At 71.6% G+C, this 27,602-nt stretch overlaps 4 protein-coding genes across 4 annotated transcripts; 1 reads left to right on the top strand and 3 right to left on the bottom strand.

Moving 5' to 3' along the window:
• Window positions 1-2,535: 2,535 nt before the first annotated feature.
• On the bottom strand, window positions 2,536-3,785 carry AURANDRAFT_69946 (ubiquitin; the record flags this gene model as incomplete). The annotated part of the gene is made up of 3 exons (XM_009042233.1): window positions 2,536-3,072; window positions 3,174-3,423; window positions 3,717-3,785. The coding sequence occupies 3 exons, from the start codon at window positions 3,720-3,722 to the stop codon at window positions 2,639-2,641; spliced, it is 690 nt and encodes a 229-aa protein (XP_009040481.1).
• Window positions 3,786-16,377: 12,592 nt separating this feature from the next.
• On the bottom strand, window positions 16,378-17,205 carry AURANDRAFT_31983 (hypothetical protein; the record flags this gene model as incomplete). The annotated part of the gene is made up of 1 exon (XM_009042232.1): window positions 16,378-17,205. One exon carries the CDS (start codon window positions 17,203-17,205, stop codon window positions 16,378-16,380), a length of 828 nt encoding a protein of 275 aa, XP_009040480.1.
• A 2,605-nt stretch (window positions 17,206-19,810) lies between these two features.
• Window positions 19,811-25,124, bottom strand: AURANDRAFT_66908 (hypothetical protein; the record flags this gene model as incomplete). Its single annotated transcript, XM_009042231.1, has 5 exons — window positions 19,811-20,604; window positions 20,654-20,865; window positions 21,835-21,898; window positions 23,066-24,210; window positions 24,367-25,124. The coding sequence occupies 5 exons, from the start codon at window positions 25,122-25,124 to the stop codon at window positions 19,811-19,813; spliced, it is 2,973 nt and encodes a 990-aa protein (XP_009040479.1).
• A 731-nt stretch (window positions 25,125-25,855) lies between these two features.
• Window positions 25,856-26,893, top strand: AURANDRAFT_66907 (hypothetical protein; the record flags this gene model as incomplete). Its single annotated transcript, XM_009042311.1, has 1 exon — window positions 25,856-26,893. The coding sequence occupies one exon, from the start codon at window positions 25,856-25,858 to the stop codon at window positions 26,891-26,893; it is 1,038 nt and encodes a 345-aa protein (XP_009040559.1).
• Between the last annotated feature and the right edge of the window lie 709 nt (window positions 26,894-27,602).

The following is a 27,602-nucleotide window of genomic DNA, read 5'->3' as shown; positions in this document are numbered from 1 at the left end:
CTCGCGGACTTCTGGGACGAGTAAGTTGCAGTTCAAGTTACAGTTTTGAAACTCCCAGCTTCACGAGTCCTTCGGCCATCGGGGCAGCCTTCGACGTCGGCCGCACGCGCAGCGCCGCCGTCGGGGACGGCGTCGACGTCGCGCGCGCGCCGTCGCGGACCATGCTCATCCGGGCGAAGCGCTGGCGGCCGCGCACGGAAAAGGAGCGGGAGGCGCGCAAGCACCTGCCGCCGGGCCCCGCGGACTTCGTGTCGTCGTCGCTGCGGAACCTGCGCGACATCACGATCGCGCACGCGCGCGAGCGGCCCCACAACATGGTCGCCTTCCTCAAGAGCGACCAGGACCTCGTCGACGGGGCGCTGCGCTGCCCGCGCTGCCATTTGGTCGTCGCCGCCGACGAGCTCGACGCGCACCGGGGCTCCGCGACGTGCACCTGGTACGAGACCATGCACCGGCGCCGCGAGAAGCGCGCCGTCCGCGCCGCCACGGCGCCCGACGACGACGGCGGCGGCGACGACGACCGGCCCGCGACCGCGTCGCTCGCGGGCGCTTCCGTCGCTTTGGCGCGGCGGTCGCGGCGGCGGCCCGCGCGGGGGCGCCGGGGCGTCGCGGAGCAGGACTCCGTCGCCGTGGCCCTGACGCGCGCGCGGCGCATCCGCGAGGCCGCGCGGCCGTCGACGGTGCTCGACGCGGCGCCGCGCGCCGCGGCGCCGCGGCCGCGGCCGCGCGACCAGAGCAGGAAAAAGGGTGATTCAACGTCTCTTCAACATGAGTGTTCCGTCGTTCCAAGGAAAGGATCCACGCGTCGAGACCGCTCCGAGAGATGATCGCGCGTCCAAAAATTAGCCGAAACGAGCGGAAAATGACCGAGATCAAAGTTGGCACCCTTTTCCTGCCCAGGTCGACCGTCGCGGTCGCGGTCTCGGAGTGCAGCATCTGCCTCCAGCCCCTCGGCGGCACGGCGGGCGGGCTGGCGGCGGCGCTCCACTGCGGCCACCGTTTTCACCGCGTGTGCATCCTGCGCTGGGCCATGCACGGCGCGGACCGCGCGGACTGCCCGAACTGCCGGAAGGCGTTCCACCGGACGGACCTGGGCCAGCGGCGGCCCGACGTCGAGCTCCCCGCGGGCTGGGTCGCCGGCGGCGACCCCGTCTACTACTACAACTACGCGACGGGCGAATCGAGCTGGACGCCGCCGTTGGCGGTCGGGGGGGGCGAATCGGTGACAGGGTGCCGGATGTCTAATTATGAATGACGAGAAACTACCTCCCCGAAGCGATGCTGGCTGCTAGCTCCTCGAAGTGAAGCTGGCTGGCGAGGGCTTTGGCCTGGAGGTCTTCGGCGGCTTTGGCCTGGAGGTCTTCGGCGGATGCTCCCGGGTGTCCCTCGTTCTCCTCGCGGCTTTCCAACAACCCCAAAGATTTCAAGTAACAGATAGAATGAAGATGACCTTGCGCAGCAGCCTGCCGAAAGAAAAAAAGTGAATCTTCCTTCTGGAGCGTCAAACCGAGGTTCCATTGAGCCTTCGCATGGCCGCGTCGCGCGGCCATCAAATCAAAGCGACATGCCTTCTTCCGGTCCAACTTGACACCGCGTCCGTTATTGTATTGAAACGCAAGATTCATCATAGCGTCTACATTTCCGAGTTCCACAGCGCGCGTGTAGAGCTTCGTGGCCTTCTTCTGAGATTTCACGAGGCCGTACGAACCGTCGCGGTATGCGTTGGCTAGATGACAGCCCCGCGGCCCCGCGCGGGCGCGACGCCCTTGGAGATGTCGCGCGGGGCGGGTGGGGAGGCTGGGGGGGGGGCTTGGGACGCGTACCTCCGGCCGCTGGTGTCGGACACGTTCATGAGCGTCCGCGGCTTCCTCAGCCTTTTCGTCCTCGAAGCAGCTGGAGCGTCCTCGAAGGACGTCTCCTCGACGGGCAACTCCGGGAAGTCGAGGAGCCCGTCGTCGGACCCCGCGAGGTCCGCGAGGTCCTCGTCGTCGAAGAGCGAGAGCCCCCCGAGGCTCTCGCGCGCGCTCGAGACACGGTCGGTCACGGACACGCTCGGGCGAGAGGGGGAGGGGCCCGGGGAGGGCTGCTCCATGCCCCACGGCACCAGGCCCGGGGCCCAGTCCTCGTCGCCCGCCATGCGGGGTGGGTTGGGAACCGGCTGTCAGTGCGCTTCTGAGCTCTCACAGCCACTCGATCCCGCATACGTATGCGTTTAACACAACGCCGGAAGGATATATATCACGAATAACTAGAGTTAAGATTTAAAATAAGGGGGGTCGACGATGGGCCCCTACTTCGACGACGCCTCACAGAGCGACGGCAGAGAGAAAACATGACCAGCAGAATGCAGGAGGCGGAAGGGTGACTCCACTCAGAGTAGACCGCTCGAGGCTGCGTCGCACCGTCCTCGGGCTGCGCCCTCGGACGGTACTCCTTGCCCCTCGGGTCTACTCTTCACTGGAGCAGCTCGCCAAAGTTTTGCAGGAGGCCTCGCAGGTCCTAGCCCCTCTCTAGTTGTGGGTAGCGCGAGGACTCCTCGAGACTTAATGGGAGATTCTGCAACTTACTCAAAGGAGAATCCTAGAACGTGGCCGGCGGCGGCTGGGCTCGCTTGATGAGCTCGGACGCGCCGGCGCGCTCAGTTGCCGCCGCGGAGGCGGAGGACGAGGTGGAGCGTCGACTCCTTCTGGATGTTGTAGTCGCTGAGCGTGCGGCCGTCCTCGAGCTGCTTGCCCGCGAAGATGAGGCGCTGCTGGTCCGGGGGGATGCCCTCCTTGTCCTGGATCTTCTGCTTCACGTTGTCGATCGTGTCCGAGGGCTCGACGTCGAGCGTGATCGTCTTCCCCGTGAGGGTCTTGACGAAGATCTGCATGCCGCCGCGGAGGCGGAGGACGAGGTGGAGCGTCGACTCCTTCTGGATGTTGTAGTCGCTGAGCGTGCGGCCGTCCTCGAGCTGCTTGCCCGCGAAAATGAGGCGCTGCTGATCCGGAGGGATGCCCTCCTTGTCCTGGATCTTCTGCTTCACGTTGTCGATGGTGTCCGAGGGCTCCACGTCGAGCGTGATCGTCTTGCCTACGAGAAGAAATGAGGTCACGGCTAGGAACACGGGCTCGACGACTTCGTCCGTCCGAGACGAGCGACGGCTCGAAGTTTTGCACGACACCGCGACGGACCGGTGAGCGTCTTGACGAAGATCTGCATGCCGCCGCGGAGGCGGAGGACGAGGTGGAGCGTCGACTCCTTCTGGATGTTGTAGTCGCTGAGCGTGCGGCCGTCCTCGAGCTGCTTGCCCGCGAAAATGAGGCGCTGCTGATCCGGAGGGATGCCCTCCTTGTCCTGGATCTTCTGCTTCACGTTATCGATGGTGTCGCTGGGCTCGACGTCGAGCGTGATCGTCTTACCGGTGAGCGTTTTGACGAAGATCTGCGCGGGGCGGCGACGAGTTGAAATTCCGCGCGCGCCGCCTCGAAAACGCGCGCCGCGGCCGCGTGCCCCCCCTCTCGCACGTTGTCGCCCGTCGCAGTCGCTCGGCGAAGACGTTCGAAGGGTTGGTGCGCCCGCGCCGGACCGGGGCGTCGCTGCCCGTCCGGCCGAACGCGCCACTCGCTTTCGGGTGTAAAAACAGAGCGTATCCACGGCGTTTTTGGCGCCCCCACTCTATCCCGGGGTAGGTTCGGCGTAAATACGGATGTGTAGACGACCCCGCGTGTGCGCACCTGCATGGTATCGAGAAACGAGGCGGAGAATTTGAGATCAGGGGCCGGGCGGGAAGCTTCAGAGAGTCTGCTGCTGATTCGATGGGGCTCTCGGACGCCGGCCGGGGCTCGACAGGCGCCTCAGTCGTCTGAGAGACCTAGCACCAGTCAACTAGACGAAGCCTACGCGTCCCCGCGGCACGGCGATTTTGGCATTCCGCCGCGCACCGGGCTATCAGATGCGCCAAACCACGCGCGAACGCGTGCACGGCGCTCTAGCGCGACGCGGCGTTCACAAAATCGGATTGCGCGACCAGACGGTAGGCGCCAAAGGAAGACCCGCTTGGCGGCACCGAATCTGGTGCAGGAGATGCTCTTGCTCGTATACCTCTGCAAGAGCCATATGAAAGACCGCAAATAGTCTGTCGCACTCGTCTCGCGCATAGTATGTTTGTTCGGCTTGGATGGATGCCCAATTGGTCACGTCACGGTTGGTCGCCGTCGCTGCGCGCGCGGTGGCAACCTGCTGGAGCTGCGAAAGAGAGTTCACTGGGATGATGGGAGGTGCCGGCGCCTTTGTCTCGTCACGTGTCTCGATGGCTTCCTCGTACTTCGTCTCAATGAACTTGTTCTCCTGGTACTTCTCGGACGCGAGGGCCCGGCCGATCTCAGCTTTCGTCTCCTTGAGCCGCATTCGAGCGTTCGCAAGCAAGTTGCTATACAATTCTTTCTTTCGCGCAATGTGTTCGAGCTGTTGCTTGGTCGTGAGATCCAAGAAATAAAGGTTCTCTCCAGGCGTCTCTTCGTCGGGCCTGCGCAAGGCCTGAAGGAACTCGATAAATCCGACTGTTACTTCAGGCTGCTCTTCACCATGCATGATGCGGACCTGCGGGGTCGCGAGCCGGTGAATTTTCGCGCGATCGTCGGGCTCGGGAACGTCGAGCGGCCGCGCGCGGTGGAGAATTGGTGGAGGGGCGCCGAGCGGATGAGGTAAGAGAGGGAACGATTCCCTCGGCAGTGGGACGCGCGTAAAATCCCCGCCCTCCTCCGCGCGGCGCCGTCGGTCGTCGCGCGAGCGAACGACCGCTTTCCCCGGCCCGACCCGGTCCGCGCCCGCGGGATCTCTCGGCCGGGCGGCCGGGCGACGCGCAGGCGGAGGGCGACGCCGACGACCCTCCGCGCCGCCGCGCGCGCGGACGGGGCCCGCCCTCGTCCCCGAGGAGACAAAATCGAGCGGAGGAGCCGAATCGCTCTCTCTCGATGCAAATCGCCGGAGAATTCGGGCCGAAGCCGGGTGGGGATTGGCGGAAGGCCGGAGGGCGTTGGAAGGATGTTGTGGGCGGGGATGAGCGGTGCAGGACACGGCGCGCGACGTGAAATATGGTGCGATTTGGTGTGACTTCTTTTGCCACTAGATGTGACCTGCTTCGGCACGGACGCCTCCGCCGACCGCTGAACTACGATTTACACCGGACATGCAACGCGAGACTGATACTCCACAGTGCGCTACACGCTGATCTAGAATGTGACGGCCGTCGTGCGCTAGAGCTAGAGCTGTCAGGAGACTCAGAGACCACCGCGCGACTCCGCCGCGGCGCGAGCGCGACCGCCGCGCCGCGTCGACGACCGTGAGGCGCGCAGCTCCGCGATCGCTCGCGAGCATCTTCGAGGGAGGGAGCGCACGGGAATCGAGGACGAGAAGAGCGTGAGAAAGGTCCCGGCGGCCAGCGCGCTTCGCGCCACCCGAAACACACCCATCGACCCCCGGCCACACCGTTGCGGCAAGACGAGTTTTGAGCTGCGCCGCGGAGTAGACCGCCGCAGCGAGAGTGTGCGCGCGCGGCGCACCCGCAGCGAGAGTGTGCGCGAGCCACTGAGCGCTGCGCGCCACCTAGACCGCCGCAAAGAGGGCGTGAGCGCGAGCGCGTCCACCGCGAGAGCGAGCGCGAGCCGCTGAGCGCTGCGCTAACGCCATGGCCGACGGCGACGGCGACGACGCGGAGACGCTCGCGGAGCGCTTAGCGTGGGCGCGCGGCGGCGAGCTCGTGTCGACTCTCGAAGAGCTCGAAGCGCTGGCCGCGGCCTACCCGGGCCCCACGGGCGACGCGGCGCTCGGCGCGCTCGTCGACGTCCTCGCCGGCCACGAGGAGCACGAGCCCGAGGCCGTGCAGCAGGCCGCCGAGGTCGTCGCGCGGCTCGTCGACGGCCGCAGCGCCGACGGCCGCAGGAACGGCGCGGGCTTCCTCAAGGAGCCGCGGCATATTGTCGTGCTCTTAGACGTCTTGGAAACGTCGGACGCGTACACGGCCGTCGTCGTCTTGGAGCTCGTCGCGTCGCTGCACGGGTCCCACGGCGAGGCGCTCGTCGGCGCGCTGCTCGGCGCGCCCGCCGGCGGCGCGCGATTGCTAGAAACGCTCGGCGACGCGCGCGAGCCCGTGCGGAACGCGTCGACGGCGCTCCTCGAGCGGCTGACGCGGCCGGGCGACGCGCCGTCGGGCCCCGCGGACGAGCTCCGCACCTGCTGCGCCTTCAGCGAGGTCTTCCCGCGGCTCTGGGCGCGCCTCGAGGAGGCGCCGGGCGGCGCCGCGGGCCGCGACTGCCTCCGCCTCGCGGCGAACGTCCTCGCGGGCCCCGCGGTGTGCCTCGCGCTCTTCGCGGACGCGGCGCCGGCCGGCGGCCTCGGCGCCTTGCCCCGCTACCTCGAGCTCCTCGCCGAGGACGACGAGGCCGCCGAAGCTCGCAAAACGGCGCTCGCGGCGCTCGACGTCGCGCGGCGCTACGCCCGCGCGCCGGGCTCGGACCGGCCCGCGCGGCAAACCGGCGCGTGGGCCTTCGAGGACCTGCGGCTCTCGCTCGTCGCGTTAGCCTTCACGGACGACGCCGGCGGCGCCGTCGCGCTCGACGGCGACGCGCCTACGACGACGGGCTCGTCGTCGACCCGTCGGGCGACGCGTGGTGGGCCGCGGCGACGGCCGAGGACGCCGCCGCGCGCCGCGACGACGTGCGCGCGGGCGCGCTCGACGTCCTCGCGCGGCTCCTCGACGACCACGAGGCCAACGGCCTGGCCATGTGCGAGGCGCGCGTCCCGACGGACGGCGCGCGGTCGCCGCTCGCGCCGAAGTTCGTGCTCGAGGTCGCGACGCGGCCGCCCCTCTTCGGGCCGGCGGCCGCGGCCGCGCGCGACGTCGCGCGCGTCATGTGGGCCACGGAGGGCGCGGCCATCGTCGCCGTCATGCACGCCGTCGCGCCGCCGCCGAGCGACGACGGCGACGCGGAGGCGCCCGACGAGTCGGCCGTCGGCGCGCTCGCGGCGGCGCTGCGGTCGCCGGACCGCTCCGCGACGGCGCTGAGCCTGTTCCGGGGCCTCCTGGGCAAGAACGTGTCCGTGCGCGAGCTCGCGCTCCGCGCGCCGTCGGCGACGGGGAGCCCGCTCTTCGAGGACGTCTTCCGCGACCACGTCGCGGCCGACGGCGCGGCCGTCGCCGACGGCCTCGCGCTGCTCTGCGCGCGGCGGCGTCCCAAACCTTCGAGAGAGACTTTGAACGAACCCCGGAGAGAGCCTTTGTGGAAAACAAGTCGCTCCTCCCGCTTCGAGAGAGAGACTTTGAAAAGAAACCCGGAGAGAGCCTTCTCAAGAAACCCGTCGTAGGCGCCTGGCTCGACGGCTGCGGCGCGGCGGCCCTCGCGCTGCTGGGCGACCCGGACGCCGTCGAGACGCTCGCGGGCCTCTGCGGCGCCGCGGCCGACTCCGCCGACGCGAAGCGGACGCGGGGGCTCGCGTGCCTCGCGTTGGGCCTCTGCCTCGACCACCTTGGCGACGAGCCGAAGCAGGGCTGGACCAAGGCGTCGCTCCTCGCGCTGTTGAAGCAGCGCGTCGGCTTCGGCACGTTCGCGCGCGCGGCCCGCGTCTTTACTCGAAAGAACATTTCGCCGGTGAAGAACACTTCCATTAACTCTCTTTCATACTATCAAGCATGGTGAGCACATTTTCATTAAACAGTCGTCCGAGGCTCCTTTTTTCGCGCGTTTCGAACAATTCCGCGGACGCAAAACGTCGTCACGTCGAACGGTTCGTAGGCGGTCGCTCGACGGCGTCGCGGACGACGCGCGGGCCGCCGCGCGGCGCCGCCGCGACGCGGGCGCCGCGCGCGACGTCTTCGAGGCGGACCCGGCCTTCGCCGCCTGGGCGACGGCCGCGGCCGGCGCCGCGCGCGGCGTCGTCGTCGGCGGCCTGCTCGGCGGCGGCGGCGCGGCCGCGGCCGACGACGACGCGCCCGTGGTCTCGTCGGCGATCCTCGCGGAGCGCGACGCGGAGATCGCGGCGCTCAAGGCCACGGTCGCCGCGGGCGCCGACGCCGCCGCGGAGCGCGACGTGCTCGCCGACGCGCTCGAGAACCAGGCGTCGGAGCTCAAGCGCGTGACCGAGGCGCTCGACGCCGTCGAGGGCAGGAACGGCGCCCTCGAGGCCCAGGTCGCGGCCCTGGCCTCGTCGGCGGACCCCGCCGACGACACGACGCTCCGCCTGCGCGTCGCCGAGCTCGAGGCGCGGAACTCGACGCTCGAAGCGCAGGCGAGGGAGGACGCGGACGCTTTGGCGACGCGCGTCGGCGAGGCCTCGGCCCTCCAGCGCCGCGTCGACGAGCTCGCGCCCCTGCTCGCCGCGGAGCAAGAAGCCCGCGCCGCCGACGTCGCGCGGCTCCAGGGCGAGCTCGAGCGCAAAACAGCGGACCTCGAGACCGAGGCGCGCCGCGTCGCCTCGGAGGCCGAGTCCGTCGAGCGCGACAAGGGCGAGCAGGTCGCCGAGCTCGAGGAGCTGCGCACGTCCCGCCGCCGCCTGACGCGGCGCACGTCCGAGTTCTCCCAGACCATGAAGACGCTCTTCGCGATCAGCGACCACATCCACGACGAGTTGGTCGCGGGCGACGACCTGTGTGGAAATCAACCACTGGTTTGGGGGGTCCCCACCAAACTTCAGAACTCTCTATCTCGGCCAAATCGAAGTCGATTCGGCTGATTTTTGGACGGATCGATTGCTCTCGTCGAGTTCTCGAAGCACAGCAGAAAGCCTCGCGTCGAAACGGTCGCATACGCGCACATTGAAGTCTGGTTGAAGATTTGATTTCCACACAGGCGACGACGACGACGCGAAACTGGGCATGATGCAGCAGCTCCTGCCCGTCAAGGTCGAGGAGCTCGTCGCCCAGCGCGTCACCGAGGCGGCGGCGTCGTCGGCGCCGACGGGCGACGTCGCGGCGCTGGAGGCGAAGCTCGCGGCGGCCGAGGCCGCGCTCCGCGAGAATCAGTCCGCGGACGTCGCGGCGTTGGAACAGAAGCTCGCGGCGGCCGAGGCGGCCCGCGACGCCGCGCAGAAGGAGGCCGACGGCGCCGTCGACGATCTCGCGGACCTCGAGGACCGCCTCTTCGCCGCGGAGGCGAAGCTCAAGAAGCCGCCGGGCGATTCCGACGACGACGTCGCGCCGGCGCCCACGGCCGCGGACCTGAGCCCCGCGTCGCTGAGCGCCGACGAGGGCATCATGGCGGCGATCATGGCCGAGCGCGACATGCTCAAGACGCGGCTCAAGGAGCAGGAGGACGCCGTGAAGCACGCGGACGCGGTGGTCGCGGACGCCGCGGCCGTCGAGGCGCGCCACGCCCGGGAGATCGAGGGCCGCGAGGAGAGCCTGCGCCAGCTCGCCGCCGACGCCGACGGCGCCGCCGAGGAGGCGGCGCGGGCCGCGGCGGCGCTCGCCGAGGCCCGGGAACCGCTGGAGCGCGTCACCGCGGAGCGCGACGCCGCGGTCGACGACGTCCGCACGGTCTACGCGGACTTCCAGGAGCTCCAGGCCCAGGCCCAGGCCATGTACGGCGAGCTCGAGGCCGCGCGGGCCCAGCTCGCGGCGTCGGCCAGCGCGCCGGCGACGCCGGGGCCCTTCGACGGCGGCGCGGCGCCCGCGCCGGGCCCCTTCGACGCGCCGCCCGCCGGTTCGGCGGCCGCGCCCGGCCCCTTCGACGCGCCGCCGGCCGAGTTCGCCGACGTGCCCCTGACGCCCGCGGGCGGCGACGCCGTGCCGCGGGGCGAGTTCGAAGCGCTGCGGGGCCTGCTCGACGCGTCGAACGCGGCGCTGGCGGACGTGACCGCCGCGAACGACGCGTCCGCGGCGCGCGTCGCCGAGCTCGTCGCCGCGGCCGAGGAGGCGGAGACGGACCGCAAGTACCGCAAGAGGGACTCGCTGCGCGCCTTCGAGAACGCCGTCAAGAAGCTCGAGGCCGCCGAGGCGTCCGCGGCGGAGAAGCAGCGGGCCATCGACGCGCTCGAGGCCGGAGCCGAAGCCGCCGCGTCCCGCATCGCGGAGCTCGAGGCGGCGCAGCGGCCCGTCTTCGACGCCGCGGCGGCGTTGCCGGGCTTCCCCGCGACGCCGCCCGCCCCGGGCCCCTTCGACGACGACGGCGGCGCCGCGGCGCCCGGCCCCTTCGACGCGCCGGCCGGCGAGCCCGCGCCGGACCTCAAGGAGGCGCTGTCCATCGTCGAGAGCGCGCTGGAGGACGCGACGGCGGAGAAGCAGGCGCTCGAGGACTCGCTGCGGTCGGACTTGGATGCGGCGCGCGCGGAGATCGCCGCGCGCGACGAGGCGCTCGAGGAGAAGGCGGCCGCGAAGCGCGACCTCGAGGCTTCGCTGCGCGGGGACCTCGACGCGGCCCACGCGGCGCTCGTGTCGCGCGACGAGGCCCTCGAGGAGATGCGCAAGGACAAGCACTACCGCAAGCAGGACTCGCTGCGCGCGTACAACAACGCGATCAAGAAGCTCGAGGCCACCGAGGCCGAGCGCGACGCGGGCCTCGAGGCCGTCGCGGCCCTCGAGGCGCGGCTCGCGCAGGCCGCGGCGGACCTCCAGGCGGCCCAGCTGCCGGCGCCGGCGCACCAGCGGTCCCTGAGCACCGTCGAGGGCGCCTACGTCGGCGCGCGCGCCTTCGACGCGCCGGCGCCGGGCGCCTTCGACGCGCCGGCGCCCGTCGACGCGTCGGGCGCCTTCGACGCGCCGGCGCCGGGCGCCTTCGACGCGCCGGCGCCGGGCGCCTTCGACGCGCCGGGCGCATTCGACGCGCCGACGGCCTTCGACGCGCCGGGCCCCTTCGACGCGCCGGCGCCCGTCGCCGCGGCGGGCCCCTTCGACGCGCCCGGCGACGCCGCGCTGCGGGCCGAGCTCGCCGAGGCCCGTACCGCGCGCGACGCGCTCCACTACGAGCTCCAGCAGACCCAGAGCGACCTCGCCGCCGCGCGCCGCGAGCCGCCGGAGACGGCGGCGCTGCGCGAGGCCGCCGCCGCCGCCGAGGCGCGCGCGGCGGACGCGTCGGCCGCGCGCGACGCGCTCGAGGCCGAGCTCGACGCGGCGCGCGCGGACCTCCGCGCGGCGGAGATGCCGACGCCGACGCACCAGCGCTCCCTGAGCACGGCCGAGGGCGCCTACGCCGGCGCGCCCGCCGGCGCCTTCGGAGTTGTCGACGCGCCCGACCTCCGCGTCCGCGTCGCCGAGCTCGAGGCCGAGCTCGCGACGGCCAAGGCCGCGTTCCCCGCGGACGCGGACGTCCAGTCCATCCGGGCGCAGCTCGCGCTCCGCCAGACCGAGGTCGCCGAGGCCCACGCCAAGGCCGCGACGCTCGAGACGGAGCTCGCGGCCGCGCGGCAAGCGATCGACGCTTCCGCGCACCGCCGGACGTCCGAAGACGAACGGCTCTTCTCGAAGACCGAGGTCGAGATCAAGACCGCGGAGCTCGCGCGCGTCACGGCCCTCTACGAGCAGGCGGCGGAGGCGTCGAAGCAGCTCGCGGACGAGTTCGAGAGCCGGAGCCTCGCGTGCCGCTGCGCGGAGGAGACGCGCGACGCGGCGATCGCGGACGTGAAGCGCTGGGCCGAAATCAAATCTTCAACCCGACTTCAATATGCGCGTATGCGACAGTTTCGACGCGAGGCCTTCTACTGTGCTTCGAGGATTCGACGAGAGCAAACGATTCGTCCCAAAATCAGCCGAATCGGCTTCGATTTGACCGAGCTAGAGAGGCTTGAATTGGCCCCGACGTCCCAGCTCACTGTTTGATTTCCACACAGGTGAAGCAGGTCGTCGACGACTACAACGCCTTGCGCGCGGAGCTCGAGCGGTCCGCCGCGGCGTCGCGGGAGACGGAGCACGCGCTCACGCAGCGCGCCCTCGACCTCGAGGCCGAGCTCGCGGCCGCGCGCGGCGCGGCCGTCGATCTCGACGTGCTCGCGAAAGCGACCGCGGCGCTCGAGGCGTCCGAGGCCTCCGCCGAGGACGCGCGCGCGGAGCGCGACGCGGCCGTCAAGGCGCGCGCGGACGCGTCGGAGCGCTACGAGACGTCCATGCAGGCGCTGACGGCGCAGCAGGAGGAGTTTGCTTCCGCTTTGCGCGACGCCATCGCGCAGGCGCGCGACGCGGGCGACGCGCTCGACGACGAGCGCGCGCGCTTCGAGGCGGAGAAGAAAGCTTCGCGCGACGAGCTGCGGGCCCTCGAGCGGCGCCTCGCGGACGTCGACCTGTCGGCCGTCGCCGCCGAGGAAAAGCTCTGCGACGCGAAGCGGATCGCGCTGACGTCGCAGCAGGAGGTGTTGAAGCTGACGCAGGACCTCGCCGACGCGCGCGCGGCGGCCCAGCGCCGGACGGCGAGCGAGTCGTCCCAGTTCGCCGCGGACCTCGCCGAGGCCAAGGAGGCGCTCAAGGCCGCGCGGTCCGAGGCCTTCGCCGCGAAGGCGGCCGAGGCGACGCTGACCGCGTCTCTGGAGAAGGCGCGCGAGAAGGAGGAGGCGCTGTCGAAGCGCCTGAGCGACGTCGTCGACGAGTTCCACGTCGCCAAGAAGCGGCTCCAGGCCGGCGACGACGGCGCGTCCGTGCTGTCGCAGGACAACGACCGGCTCCGGCGGCTGAAGGAATCCTTAGAGAGCGACGTCGCCGACGCGCGCAAGGTCTCCGCGGCCCTCGAGGCCGCCGTCGCGTCGCTGGAGGCCAAGCTCGAGTCGACGTGCGACGCCCTGCGGAGCGAGGCCGCCCGCGATCTCGAGGCCGCGCGCGAGGGCTTCGAGGCGCAGACGCGGCAGCTCGCGGCGGAGCACGACGCGACGGTCGGCGCCTTCCAGGAGACGCTCGAGGAGACGGAGGCGCAGCGCAAGACCTGGGAGGACCGCGCGAAGAAGACGAAGGCGCGGTTGAAGGCTTTGGAGGCCGACGGCGACGACGCGCGCGCTTTGGACGCCGAGGCGCTCGAAGCGCTGCGCCTGTCGTCCGTCGAGGACGCGGAGCGCGTCGAGGCGCTGGAGCGGTCCAAAGACAAACTCGCCCGGGAGCTGGCGCAGGTCAAGGCCGACAACGAGGCGACGGCGCGCGACGAGCTGCGCTTCCAGGAGCACCGCGTCGCCGAGGCGGACGCGCGCGCGGACGCCGCGGAGCGCGAGACCGCCGACGTCGCGCGGCGCGTCGCGGCCATCGACCTGGAGCTCGCGGCGTCCCAGGAGGCGGCGGCGACGTCCGCGCGGTCCGCGGCGGCGTTGGAGGCGCGCTGCGCGGAGCTGGAGCTCGACGCGCTCGAAGAGCAGCTCGAGGTCGCCCGGGCGCGGGGCGACGAGATCGAGCAGTCCCTGGAGGACGCGGAGACGGCGCGCGACGCGGAGGCGGAGCACCGCGAGTCGACGGAAGCCATGTGGGAGGAGCACATGACGGCGGCCGCGGGCTACCAGGAGCGCCTCGACGCCGCGGAGAAGCGCGTGCGCGAGCTCGAGCAGGCCAAGGCGGCGCCCGCGTGTGACGAGGGCGAGCGGCTGGCGACGCTCGAGGCCGAGCTCTCGGAGACGCGGCGGTCGCTGGAGCTGTCTCGCGCGGAGCCGGACGACCTGCGGGCGAAGCTGGAAGAAGCGGAGGCCGCCGCGGACGAGGCGGAGATGCTCTGGGAGGAGCGCGGCGCGGACCTGGAAGCCCTGGAGCAGGAGCGGGACGCGCTCCTCGAGGCCGCGCGGCGGCGATCCGGCGAGACGGGTTTGACGGGCGAAGAAGCGGACGCAGCCATGGACGAGCTCGCCGCGGACCTCGAGCTCGCCGAGGAGCGCGCCCGGGCCGCCGAGGACCGCCTGGCGGCGCTCCAGGCGGCGCGCGACAGCGGCGACGACGACGTCGCGGCCATGGAGCAGGAGGTCGTCCTCGAGGAGCTCGCCGCGGACCTCGACGCGGAGCGCCGCCAGCGCGAGTTGGCCGAGTCGCGGTCCGCGGAGCTCGACCGCATGCTCCGCGCGTCGCGGGCGTCCTTCGAGGACGCGCCGCGGCCGTCGGCGGCGGACCTGGACCGCGTGCGCGCGGCCGAGGCGCGCGCGGAGGCGCTGGGCCGCGAGCTCGAGGACGCGCGCGTCCGCGCGTCGCAGCTCGAGGAGTCGCTCGAGGCCTCGGAGCTCGACCGGCTCCACGGCGAGTTCGAGGCGGAGCAGCGGCTCAAGGACGACCTCGAGGGTCTGGCGCGGCCGTCTCGGACGCCGCCGCGGACGCCGAACCGGAGCCCGCGCGCGGCGACGACGCCCGAGCACTGGCAGACCGCGATCTGCGCTAGGTCCGAGGCGGAGGCCGCGGAGCTCGAGGGGCTCGACGACGAGTGGCGGGGCCTCGAGGAGGAGCACAACGACCTGCTGGCGCTGCTCAGGGCAGGACAAGGGTGCGACATTCCCCAACTTCAAAGGCTCCTCTCGTTTCGGCTGATTTTTGGACGAGCGATCATCGCTCGGAGCGGTCTCGACGCGTGGATGTTTTTTTTTGGAACGCGCGCGCGCGGCACACCCACGTTGAAGCGACGTTGCATCACCCGTTTCCTGCCCAGGCGCTGCTGGCGCAGCAGGAGCTCGAGAAGAACGCGCTCGCGGACTTCCTCCGAAAACGCGTGGGGCCGGGCGCCGTCGACGACGTCCGCCGGTCCGCCGAGGGCGAGTGCGTCCACCGCTACGGCCTCTACGTCGACTACGCCAACGAGGGCCAGCTCGAGGGGCTCGAGGACGACCTCCGGCGCCACGACGCGGCCGCGAGCCTCGACGACGTCGCCATGGACCTCTACCGCCGGGGCGAGCCCGCGCACTAAGTGAGCGGCCTTACTAGAACGCGGTCCCGTAGAGCGCGGCGAGGAAGATGAACACCGTCGTCTGCTGGCCCATGACGAAGGCGAGGGACCGCGCGGCGACGACGTTCGCCGCGTAGCCCGCCCAGTGGACGACGCGGTAGACCGCGTGGAGCGCCGCGAGCTGCGCCGTGACGTGCGCATCGGCCTGCAACAGGCCCGCGCAGGCGATCGCGAGGCCGAAGGGCGCCAGGTCCTCCGTCGCGTTGAGATGCGCGCCGAAGAGCCGCGCGCCGAGACCCGTCGCGCGCGTCGCCATGGTCCGCGGCGCGAAGACGTTGTAGCCCTTGGGCTCGGCGCTCGACGAGTAGACGAGGCTCGTCTCGAAGGTGAGGAAGACGAGGAGGTAGCCGAAGAGCACGCAGGCCCAGCTGAGCTTCGCCGGGTCGGCGAGGCCCGTCAATGCCGCGAGCTTGGGCACGAGCACGTCGCGGGAAAAGTCGACGAGGAAGAGCTCGTGGAGCTTGTAGGACACGGCGTGCAGGGCGCCGACGATGGGCACCATGAGCCCGACGCCGGCCTCCTCGAAGCCGAGGAGCTGCTTGAGCACGCCCATGGTGATCGCGGATGCAGCCCCCGAAACCCCTTCAAGAACTCTTCAAGTTGGTCGTTTTCCAAAAGCGGGTTCTGCAGCCGAACTCGGGTCAAAAGGGGAGTGCACACGCCATGGACCTGTCGCGACAGGTCGACCTGTGCAAGCGCCGCGCGCCGCAGCCGCGCGCGCTCGCGACGCCGGACCGCAAGGACCGGAATCTGGCCGTCGCGGCGGCGTCGAAGACGGTCCAGGGGCTGCTGGGCCGCCTGGGCATCCAGCACTACGCCGCCGTCTTCGACAAGCACGGGCTGGATCTCGCGGCGCTGCGGCTGCTCACCCTCGCGGACCTCGAAGGCATGGGCGTCGCGTCGGAGGACGCGGCGCGCATCCGCGGCGTCGCCGCGGCCGCGCCGCGCGGCCGCCGCGACGTCGCGCGGCGCGGCGCGCCCGTCGGCGCGCGCCGCGAGGCTCCCGGCGCGACGGGGACGCTGGCCGTCGCCGCCGCCGTCGCGCACCTGCGCGTCGTCGCGCCGGCGAGCGTGGGCGACGACGAGATCCGCGCGACGCTCGAGGAGGCGCGCCGCGACCCGGGCCGCGTCCGCGCGGCGCTCGAAGCCTGGCGGCGCCGCGAGGACGCGCCCGCCGCCGCGGCGCCGTCGCGCATCCAGGAGTGCCCCTGCTGCCTCGAGCGCGCGCGCGACACGGCGTTCGTGCCCTGCGGCCACGTGCTCTGCGGCGCGTGCGCGGCCGCCTACGGCGAACAACGCTGCCCGATCTGCCGCGCCGCCGTGGGCACGAAGCTCAAGATCTACCTTTGAACATAAGCATGGAGAATGATCTTAGGTGCTTCAGCTCCGTGAAGGGCGCGCCGCGGGGGCGCGAGGCCCCCCACGGCGCGCGGATAGGTCGCGCGAGCGGTACGCCTCTTTCGAGGGAGCCCCGGCTGCCGGTGCGGACCGGGGCTTGGTGTGTCTGCGGCGGAGGAGCCGCCTAGTAGGCGGCCTCCTTGGCGTCGACGACGGCGTCCTTGGAGAGGAAGTCCGTGTGCTCCTGGAAGGGGTTCTTCGAGAAGACCGTGGGCTTCCAGAGCTCGGGCGAGAGGTAGCCGTAGGACGCGGCGATGGCGTTGAAGACGGCGGTGATGAAGTTGCCCGTCGTGCGCGAGTGGCCGCGCGTCGTCGAGTAGCAGTCCTCGAGGCCCGCCATCGCGAGGATCTTCTTGGACGCGGGCGCGGCGACGATGCCCGTGCCGCGGGGCGCGGGGATGAGGCGCACGGACACGGAGCCCGAGGAGCCCGAGAGCTTCATGGGGATGGTGTGGGGCGCGCCCGAGTTCTTGCCCCAGTAGCCGCGGCGGATCGGGATGAGGTTCATCTTCGCCATGATGAGCGCGCCGCGGATGGCCGTGGCGACCTCGCTGGAGCACTTCTTGCCGAGGCCGATGTGGCCTTCGAAGTCGCCGACGGCGACGTAGGCCTTGAAGCGCGTGCGCTGGCCCGCGGACGACTGCTTCTGCACGGGCTTGATGTTCATGACCTCGTCCTTGAGCTTGCCGGCCGTGGGCGGGAAGAAGTAGTCGACGATCTGGTACTCCTTGATGGGCATGGAGTAGAGGAAGATCTCCTCGAGGGACTTGATCTTGCCCTCCTTGACGAGGCGCCCGAGCTTGGTCACGGGCACCCACTCCTCCTTGGCGTCGTCGCCGCGCCCGCGCCCGCGCCCGCGGCCGCGCCCGCGGCCGTCGCGGCCGCGCCCGCGGCCGTCGCGGCCGAAACCGCCGCGGCCGCGGCCGCCATCACCAGCAGGAGCATCACCCATCTTGAACTGCGGGGGGCGGCGCGGGTGAGAGGGCGCGCGCGGCGCGGGGTTCGGGGAGGCGCGCGTTCGAGCGAGCGGCGTCGGGGCGGCGCGCGGCCAGTGGGGGCGGCGGCGGCGGGCGACGGCGACGCGGCGCCGTGGCTGCGCAGCGATGCAGGCCGGCCATGGGGCTCGACGCACACCGCCGCGAGCCGGCGGTCGCCGCGGCCGCGCCGCGCAGCGTCTAGCCGGCGCACTGCGCGACGACGGCCTTTCGGCGACGCCTTTCGGCCGTCGATCGGCCACAGCGTCCGACGTCGTCGTCGCCAACCGACCCACGGCATCGCGCACGGCCGAAAACCTCTCAGACAGGCGCGCGGGATGGCGGGCGGCGGCGCGTCTCACCTTGGCGAGTTTGTCGTCGACGAGATCGCCGGCGAGATGTCTCGCTGCTTTTTGGCGGAGATCGCCTCAACCTAATGTAGAATCCTAGCCTATCCTACGTTGCACTTTGGGCAATGTTGAACAATTCTGCGCGATCAATCTCGCAGCCCGATTGATTAATCGGCGGCACCGCTCATCGACGATCCCATGGGCGGCGGCGTGTCCCTGCCCGCCGTGCCGCTGAACACGGTGCACAAGCGCTACCTCGTCGCCAAGTACGCGGCGGCCGAGGAGGCCGTCGCCGACGGCGAGCTGCCCAGCGTGCTCCAGCGCCGCGCCTCCGCCTGGCTCGAGAAGCACCTGCCCGGCGTGATCCTCTTCGACCAGATGGACAGCGACCACTCCGGCACGGTGGACCGCGACGAGCTCCGCCGCTTCCTCTGCGCGCTGCCGCGGCGGGGCGCGCCGCCCTTCGAGCACGCGTTGGACGCGCTCGACGGCGACGGCGACGGCGAGATCACGCTCGACGAGTGGCTGGCGAACCTCGCGAAGCTGCCGGCCCTCGAGCAGGCCATCACCGCGGGATTAGACGAAAAGGGCAAGATTCGCGGCTACGCGTCCCTCGAGACGCGGCTCGAGGAGGTCACGGACGAGACCGCGGCGCTCGAAAAAACGCTCGCGAAGAGCGCGGACGCGGCCGCGGCCTTCGCAGCGCTCCCCGAGGAGACGCGGGTCTGGCTCGAGCGGCGCCGCGCGGAGCGCGCGCGCCTCGAAGCGGCCGTCGGCTCCGTGGGCAGCCGCGTCTTCCGGCAGATCGACCGCGACGGCTCGGGCAAGATCGACCGCGCGGAGCTCATCGGCCTGTTGAAGGCGCTCCACAAGAACACGCGGCGGTCCGGCAGCCTCGACGACGAGGGCGCGGGCCTCTCGCTCGACGAGATCCTCGGCCGCCTCGACGTCGACGGCGACGGGCTCATCGACGAGGACGAGTGGCTCGCGAACCTCGGCGAGCTCCCGGCGCTGCAGGCCTACATCGGGCGCTACGTCGACGCGGCGACGGGCTACGTCCGCGGCCTCGACGAGGTCCGGACGCCGTCGCCGCCGCCCATCGCGCGCGGCGTCGACCCCGTCTCCTAACACCGTGACACAATTATTTCTAACTTTCAACGATGATGTCGTTTCACAAATCTTGTGTTTCAAACAAAACACACAAAACTAGGACGTCCGCCCCCGCCGGAAGACGCGGAGCAGCCAGCGCCGCGGCGGCAGGGTCCGCCGGCGCTCCGCCGCGGGGAGGTCGTCGAACGCGACCTCGGGCGGCGGCCGCCCCGCGACGGGCGGGAGCGCGGCGGCGCCGCCGCCGCGATGGCGGAAGGCGTTCTGGCGCAGGAGCGGCGGCCGCCGGTTCAGCGGCGGCGGCGAGTCGAGCGCATCGATCTTGGGCGCGAGGTATAGCGCGAGCTCCGCGCCGCGACGCCCGCACCGGTTCTGGAGCAGGACCTCGTCGAACAGGGCCCGCCGGCACGGGTCGCGCTCGACGTCGCGCCGCTTCAGGGCCGCGGCGGCGGCGAGGACGAAGAGCGACGGGACGGCGCCGTCGGGCGGCGCGGCGGACGGCGTATGGAGCTGCGGCGCCGACGCCGGCCGCCCGACGTTCCGCGGCGCCGGGGACCCGGGCGGCGACATCCGCGCGCGTTCTTTCGTTGACGTCGCGGCGCGCCGGCGTGCGTCGTTATGTGGACTTCGCGGGTGCGAGGCCGCGCACGCGGCGCCCGAACGAGGCGGCACTCCACGCTGCCTAGGGATCTCCTTGGGTGCGGGCACGACGTCGATCTGTGGCAGCTCGCCAATATTGGCTTATTGCCTCTGCATCATCGGCGCAGCCCTCGCCGCTCGGCGCATCGCCTCCGCGCGCGCCACTGCCGTCGCCGACCAGCACACCAACCAGCACAAAAATCACCGACGCGCCGCCTCGCAGCGCTGCCGCCGAAAACAATGGCCGTCGGCGAGGAGACCATGTCGAACATCCTCGAGGACCTGCTGACGCCGGGCACGGGCGTCAAGATCGTGCCCTTCGTGAACCGCACGCTCGGCGCGCTCATCGCCGTGCTCCTCTTCAGCGCCCTGCGCTGGCGGGCCGTCGCCGTGCATCTCTACGTCATGGTGTTCCTCGCGCTCGGCCTCCTCGCGTCGCTGAACTGGTTCGCCGCGGAGATGAAGAAGAGCCGATGAGTAACGCGCGCTACGCCCTATGCTCGTGCTTCGTCGATGTGGCGCGGGGCATCTTGACGTGGGGCGCCGCGGGCTTGCGGCCCTTGGAGTAGGCGAACTCGACGCCGTCCATCTCCGCGCGCGTGAACGGCGCGGCGGCGAGCGCGGCGAGGTCGTCGCGGACGTGGAGCGCCGACGTCGAGCCGACGACGGGCACGACGCCGAGCTGGAGCGCGAACTTGAGGGTCGCCTGCTCCGGCGAGATGCCGTGGCTCGAGGCGATCTTCTGCACCTCGCGGCCGCGGTCGAGCGCGGGCCGGTTGCCGGACACGAGGCCCGGCGCCTGGACCAGGAGGTCGTGCGCCAGCGCGAAGCTCCGGTCCTCCCTGCCCCAGGCGCGGTCCGCGCGCAGCTTCGTCTGGTGGATCCGGCACCGGGGCCCGTCGAGCGCGAGGAGCTGCTCCAGGAGCTTCGGCGAGAAGTTGCAGACGCCGATGAGGGACGTGACGCCGCCCTCGGCGAGGCCCTGGAGCGCGCGCCAGGCGGCGACGTCCGCCGGCGACAGGACGTCGCTCCGCCGCGCCTCGTTCGACGGGCCCCGGAGGAGGAGCGCGCCCGCCTGGCGGATCCCGATGGCCCGGAGCCCGTGGCGCACGGCGCGCGTCACGCGGTCCGCGGCGCCCTGCGCCGCCTCCTCCGCCGACGGCGCCTCGACGCCCTTCTTCGGCGCGGACACGTGGTGCACCTTGACCTGCACGAAGAAGCCGTCCGACGGCTTCAGGAGCGGCATGGACGCGACGGCGTTGCGCAGCGCCTCGCCGACGCCTAGGAAACGCATGACTATGAAGGTCATGGTCGTTGTCGCGCGACGCACCGGTCTCGTTGAAGCGGTTGCCCTCGCCGCTCGCCGTGTCGACGCCTCGGAAGCCCGCCCGGAACGCGCGCTCGACGAGCTCCGCCGTCTGGTGGCGCTTGTAGGCGCTGGCGTAGATCAGATTCGGCACGCGCACGTCGCTCGCGTTGGCCAGCGAGCTCGGCACGGTGACGTACTTGACGGCCTTGATCTTCCCCGGCGGGGCCCGAACTCTGTCGAAGAACGACGCGTGTGTGCATGCGAGCAGGGCAAAACTGAGAGAGCGCATGGCTGCAGTGTGTGGGCAGCCTATGGCGGTGTCGGTGGTGTCGAAGACGGCCTACTCGCAGCGTCTGGAGGCCAGCGATGGGGCGACCATGTTTTGCCACAAGCGATTGTGCACTTCACATTCACAGCACTTGACGCGCGATGGGCGGCCCGTAAGACGCAATAAGATGCGCGGTCTCGTCGCGTTGATCGTCGCCACCGCGGCGGTGTCGAAAGCACCACCACCCGAAAAGGATCGGAACGTGCGCGAGCGCCGCGCACACTCAAAACCACCACCACCGCCCGAGAAAAAGGACCGGAACCTGCGCGAGCGCCGCGCGCCGCCGAAATCACCGCCGCCCGAGGGCAACACCGTCGTGCGCTTCGTCGTGCTCGAGCCGCCGGCGCGGCCGACCCAGTTCTGCGTCGGCGAGCTCGCCTTCTACGACTCCGCGGGCCGCGCGGTCGCCGCGGCGCAGGCCGAGGCGTCGAGCCCGCGGAAGGACGCGGGCTTCGCGCCGCGCCTGGCCGTCGACGGCCGGCTGCACCACGACTTCTGCTCCGAGCTGCCCACGGGCTGGGTCGAGGCCGTCGTCGCGGCGCCCCCGGGCGAGCTCGCGGCGTACCGCGTGGGAAGCGACTGCGGCGAGGACACGCCGACGGACTGGCGGCTCGAGTACTGCGTCGCCGGGTGCCTCAACAGGCACGGCCGGCGCATCAGCGGCGACGGCGTCTGGGAGGCCGTCGACGAGCGGCGCGGGGAAACGTGGGCGCCGGGCTGCGACGGCGAGTGGCGCGAGTACGCGGTGCCGCGGTGGCGCGCGCTCCGCGTCCGCGGCGGCCTCGAGCCCTGGTGCCTCTCGTCCGTCGAGGTGCTGGGCGCGCGGGGCGCGGTGCTCCCCGTGAGCTCCGCGCGCGTCGTGAGCGGGCCGAACGCGGCGCCGCCGCTCGACGCGACGAGTCCCGCGTTCGCGGACCGCGCGGCGCGCGTGTCGAACCCTGTGTGGAAATCAAATCTTCAACCCGACTTCAATGTGCGCGTATTCGAATGTTTTGACGCAAGCTCTTCGGGTGTGCTTCCAGAACTCGACGAGAGCAATCGATTCGCCTAAAAATCAGCCGAATCGACTTCCATTTGACCGAGCTAGAGAATTTCAAAGTTTGGCCCCGGCGTCCCAGCTCACTGGTCGATTTCCACACAGGTCGAATCTGATCTCCGCCGGCCGCGGCGACGGCAACGACTGGTGCAGCGACCGCGACACCGTGTCGCGCTACGTCGCGGCCGCGGCGCCGCGCTGCGCGTCGCGCGCGCGGTCGGGCAGCTGGTGCCACACGGGCATCGCCCTGGGGACGGACTTCGAGTCGCCGGAGCGCTGCGCGGCGGCAGCGGCGGACCGGTGCGTCGGGTCGTCGAGGATCCAGTGGCACAAGAGCGGCGACGGCCGCTGCGGCTGCTGCACGGCCGACGACGCGCGCGAGTACGACGTCGACGAGTGGGACGTCTACGAGCACGGGCCCTGCGCGGCGCTCACGCTCGAGCTGAAGATCGAGGACCGCGCGGCCGTCGTCGACGTCCGCGCGCGGACGTCGGCGCGCTGCGGCTCGCCGCCGCCGCCGCAGCTGACGGTCGAGGGCTGCAAGTGGGACCGCCACGCGGACGGCGCCGAGCGCCTCTCTTTCGGCGGCTGCCGCGCGTGGGAGCCGCTCGCGCGGCGCGAATTCGACGACGGCGAGCCCTGCGGCGAGCCGCGGTGGGTCGCCGTGCCCGTGCCCGCGGCGTCCGTGGTCACGCGGTTGCCCGTCGTGCGGTCGTCGACGTCGGGCGACGACTTCGACCGGCTGGTCGGGGCCGTGGGCGTCGCGCGCGGGCCCGGCCTACCCGCCGTCTCCGCGGCGCCCGTGGACCTCGGCAACTGGGAGTGGGCGACGAAGCCCGACGGCGTCGCGCTCCGGCGCATCAAGCTGACGACGGGCCACCTCGACGACTTCTCGCGCCTCAGCCGCCACCGCGTCGTCTCCGCGACGTTCGCGCGGAACGTGTCCGGCGACTCGGTCCTCGGCCGCGGCCAGCCGGGGGGCAACGTCATAAACCTGCGCATCTAGCCCGTACCCACCTGGGCCGCGACGGCCGTGAGGGGCAGGCACCCGCGCGCGTCTAGCCCTTACCCATCTGGGCCGCGACGGCCTTGAGGGCCTCGGCCTGGATGACGCGCGACGCGCGGCGCATGGCGACGGAGCCCTGCTTGTTGATCTGCGCGCTGCGCCGCGCGGGCAGCGGCGCGACGACGTCCTGCTGCTTCAGCGCGTCGGCGGACGTCGCGTAGTCGGCCTCGCACTCCTGGACGTAGTCGAAGATGGAGTCGCGGCCCGCGTGCGCGAACAGCCGGAACCAGCACCGCTTGTCGGGCACGCGGCGCCGCCGCCGCTTCGTGCGCACGTTCGCCACGAGCCGCCCGATGATGCGCTCCGCGCCGGAGTTGACGTCCTCCTTGCCCGCGTCGTCGGAGGCCGCCGTCGCCGGCCGGCTCCCGGGGCCGCCGCGCAGGAGCATCCGCACGTCCTCGATGGACGCTAAGCGCGCGGCGATCGCGTACGCGTTGTTCGCCAGCAGGTTCGTCGAGTCCGGCAGATCCACCTTGAACTTGCGGCGGCACTCGAAGAGCAGCTTCCGCAGGTAGTCCCTCCGGTGCGACGGCGGCACGCGGCGCCGCTGCAACTTCCGGAGCTCGTCCTCGAGGTCCATGTCGACCATGTCCAGCTGCGCCTTGACGCGCGCGTCCTGCGTCGCCGCCGCCCCGAAGGACCGCGGCGCGCCGCGGGGCGTGCCCTTGGCCGCGGACCCGGGCGTCGACGGCGGCGCGGGCGCGGGCAGGCCGCCGAAGGACGACCCGCGCCGCGCGGACGACCGCGGGCTCGACGGCGCGGGGCTCCCCAGGGGCGACAGCGCCGGCAACGCCCCGACGACGTCGCCGCCCTCGCCCTCGGCGTCGGGCTCCGCGCGCGCGCCCACGGCGAAGATCTCGACGCGGCGCTGCTCCGCGACCTCGTGGCACCGCGCCTTCGCCGCGCGGTAGTAGTCCGTCTCCGCGTCCTGCCACAGCATGTTCAGCAGCGCGAGGCGGTGCGACGACACGACGGCGAACTCGCGCCAGTAGCGCTGGACGCGCCGCGTCGCCTTGAGCAGGTTCTTGATGACGCGGTGGATGTGCTTCCGCGCGTTCGCGTTCTCCGTCAAAAAGTGGGCGATGACGTCGACGGCCTTGCCCTTGCGGTTCATGAGCATGGTCGTCCGCTTCGCGGCGATGTAGGACCTGGGCGGGAAAAGAGTGCGACATTCCCAACTTTGGAGGCTCCTCTCTCGGTCGTTTTCCACTCGTTTCGGCTGATTTTTGGACGAGCGATCATCTCTCGGAACGGTCTCGAAGCATGGATGTCTTTTCCGGAACGCGCGCGCGCGGAACACTCACGTTGAAGCGAACTTGAATCTCTCTCTTTCCGGCCCTGCGTAGGACGAGATCTTCTTCGCGGAGTCGCGGTACCTCCGGCCCCGGTCGACCTCCGTCTTCCGCCGCCAGAGGTTCTGCACGCGCGACGCCGCGCCCTTGACGGCGCGCCCGCCGCCGTACTGGTCCGACTCCCGGGTCCGTCTATCATAAGACCGCTTCGTGTCGACGGCGTTGCGCGCGAGGACGAGCGCGGCGAGCCAGGGCCGCGCGCGCTGCTCGTCCTCGAGGCGCTCGGCCTTGGTCTTGACGACGCGCGCCGTCTTCCGCACGTAGGCCGATAAAATCCGCTCGCTGCGCTTCGAGTGGAAGCTCTCCCGGTTCGAGCGCACGGACGCGTGCTTCTCCGCCAAGGTCCTTCGCGGCGACTCGGCCGCGACGCGGTGCGCCAGCGCGCGCTGGCGCCGCACGTCGGGGTCGTTGCGCCGCGCCTCCTGGCGCTTCTCCTTCAAATAGTCGATCTTCTTGAAGAACTCCTCGCGCGCGTCCGCGTCGCCGTTCAGGCTGTCGAGCCGCGCGTTCAGCGCCTTCTCGAGGGGCGTCGCGTACTTCAGCGCCACGTCCAGGGACCGCTTGAGCTGCTGGTCCAGCACCCGCAAGTTCATGGGCACGCCGGCGCGCTTCTTCCCGTCGCCGTCCCGCCGCGGCGGCGGCGCGCAGGGCAGCCCCGCGGCGGATCGCGGCGAGCCGAGGCTCAACGATAAAGCTTCGTCGAGGGACATGTCGCCCAGGAGGTGCGCCGTCTCGCCGAGGTGGCCGCCCTTGGACGCCCGCGGGTCCAGCCGCGGGTCCGGCGGCAGGGGCGCGGACGGCCGCAGGCTCGCGGACGAGCCGACCTCGGCGAGCTCGGTTAAAAAGACGAGCGCCGACGCGCTGCCGTCGTCGTCCTCGGGCTGCGGCTCGTCGGCGGGGAAGCCCCCGTGCACGCCGAAGGGGCTACCGGCCGCCTCCGTGAGCGGGCTCGCGGCCTCCGCGGCCGCGGCGCCGCGGCCGCCGCGCGGCGACGCCGCGGGCGACCGGTCGCCCTCGCGCGGCGAGTGGGGCGCGGCCGGGCTCCCGGGCCCGGCGCTGGCGGGCGCCGCGGCCTTGAGGTGCCGCGCGCGCTGGCTCTCCTTGGACGGCTTCGCGCCCTTGGGCGGCCCCAGGCGCGTGTAGCCGGAGATGGCGCTCTCGGGGCTGAAGAGGCGGCTCAGGAACTCGCTGCGAAATTGCAGGAACTGCTGCTCCGGCGGCGCCGGCGCCGGCTTGAGCGGGGCCATGGTGTTTGTTTTTACCGGGCGCTGGGCTCAGCACGCATGCATGGCGTCGCCATGGCCCATGCCACCGCGCCGGAGAGTCGGTTACAGTGAGGAAACGTTGGCTTGCTTGCCGCTTTGGGTGCCGTGGTGCTTCGATGGCTACTTGTAGCTTTGCGAGGCGGGAATAGTCACGCATGGCGGCTCTCGAGGATAATATGGACGTCGACGCGCCGACGCAGGCGACGCCCGCAGCGCACCTCGACGCGACGGCCGCGGCGTGGGTGCCCGGCGGCACGATCGAGGAGGGCGGCTCGCGGCGCCCGGACGGGTCGCTGCGCAAGAAGGTGCGCGTGCGCCAGGGCTGGGCGGCGCAGCGCGAGCCGCGGCGCTTCGCGCCGCGCGGGTCCGGCGCCTCGGGCGGCGTCCGGTCGGCGGCGGCGCTCGCGCGCGGCGCCGAGGCCGCGCGCGCGGCGCGCGACGCGGCGCTGCCGCCCGTCGACTGCGTCGGCTTCTCCCTCGCGGCGCCGCCGCCGGGCTGCGCGGGCCTCGCGGGGCCCGCCGCGGTCCACCTCGACGTGTCGGAATCCGCCGCCGACGGCGCGAGTCTGCTCGTGGAGTGGTTCAGCGAAAGACCCGAGCGAGTCGGAGAGCTCGCGTTCCGCGGGCGGACGCGCCAGGAGCGGCACGACCTCTACGCGCTCGTCGACCGCCACGACGGCCTGGCCGCGGCGTCCGGCGGCTTCGGCGAGGACCGGGCCATCCGCGTCTTCTACGCGGAGGCGGCGCGGCCGGAGAGCGCCGAGGACCGCGCGGCTGGCGAAGAAGTCGACGCGCTCTGGCGCCTCGTCCTCACGGAGCGCGACACGGGCGGCGCGCCCGAGGCCGCGGACCTGTCGCGAGGCGAGCTCCGGGAGCTCTGCGCGCTCGCGAAACCGCCGCCCTGGCTCGCGGCGCTCCGCGAAAAGCAACTGGCGACGGTCGCGGCCGCGGCGACGCTCCGCGCGGCCTGCGAGGCGGGCGACGCGGCGGCGGTCCTCGACGTGCTGGGGACGCACCGGTCGGCGCTCTTCGCCGACCACGCGACGCCGCCGCTCCACTTGGCCGTCGCGGCGGGCTCCGCGGACGCCGTCGCCGCGCTTTTGGCCGCGGGCGCGCCGACGAACGTGCGGGACCGCGCGACGGGCGAGTCGCCGCTGGAGTTGGCGCGGCGGATGGGGGACGAGGACGTGGTGGCGGTGCTGCGGAGGTTGTAAGGTGAGGTGCCCTTACGTGACTAGTAATCATCCAAAATCAGCTCAGCCAGGGCCCTCCCCGCCGCTTAGACCTTAAGGCACGTAGCTGACGCCGCCCGTCGCGCGGTTGGTACGCGGGGGTCCCCCGGTGAGTATAAGAACGCGGCCGGCGCCTTAAAGTACCGCCGAACTCGCACGTCGCGCCGCGGTCGCGCGGCCCGTCGGGCGCGTTTCGCGCGCGCGTGTCGGATATCTTGGAGGTTCGCACGAATCACCACCGGCCCTTCGCCGACTGCTTTCCTGCCGCGAGCTCTCCGGGTTTCGGGTACTGCCTGCGCTGAGCCCTCGTGAACCAAGGAGAACCAAGGGCTCGAAGTTTCGTTGATAACTGCACAAAGCAGCCACGATGCACTCGGCGGAGAGCATCTCTGGAGGTCCTTCTGGGCTGCTGGGGCGGCGCGCGCAGCGCATGCACAAAGGGCGCCACATCTTCTGTCGCGCGGCCTCCATGGCGCGCATCAGCGGCCGCGAGCGCGCATCATTGGTGCGGCGGGTCGGCGCGGCGGTGGAGCGCCACGCCCCGAAGATCATGAAAATGTCGATGCTCGTCGGCGCGATGGCCTGCCTCGCGGGGACGCGCTCGTCGTCGTGCATGCCGCGGCCCGTGGACCTCGACGAGACGCTGGAGCCGACCTTCACGGACGGCGCGCGCAAGTACTGGCACCTGCGG

Source organism: Aureococcus anophagefferens, assembly GCF_000186865.1.
Source record: "Aureococcus anophagefferens unplaced genomic scaffold AURANscaffold_29, whole genome shotgun sequence".
Lineage (NCBI taxonomy): Eukaryota > Pelagophyceae > Pelagomonadales > Pelagomonadaceae > Aureococcus > Aureococcus anophagefferens.
Note: the sequence above shows the minus strand (reverse complement) of the source record. Positions and strands in the feature narration are given on the sequence as shown.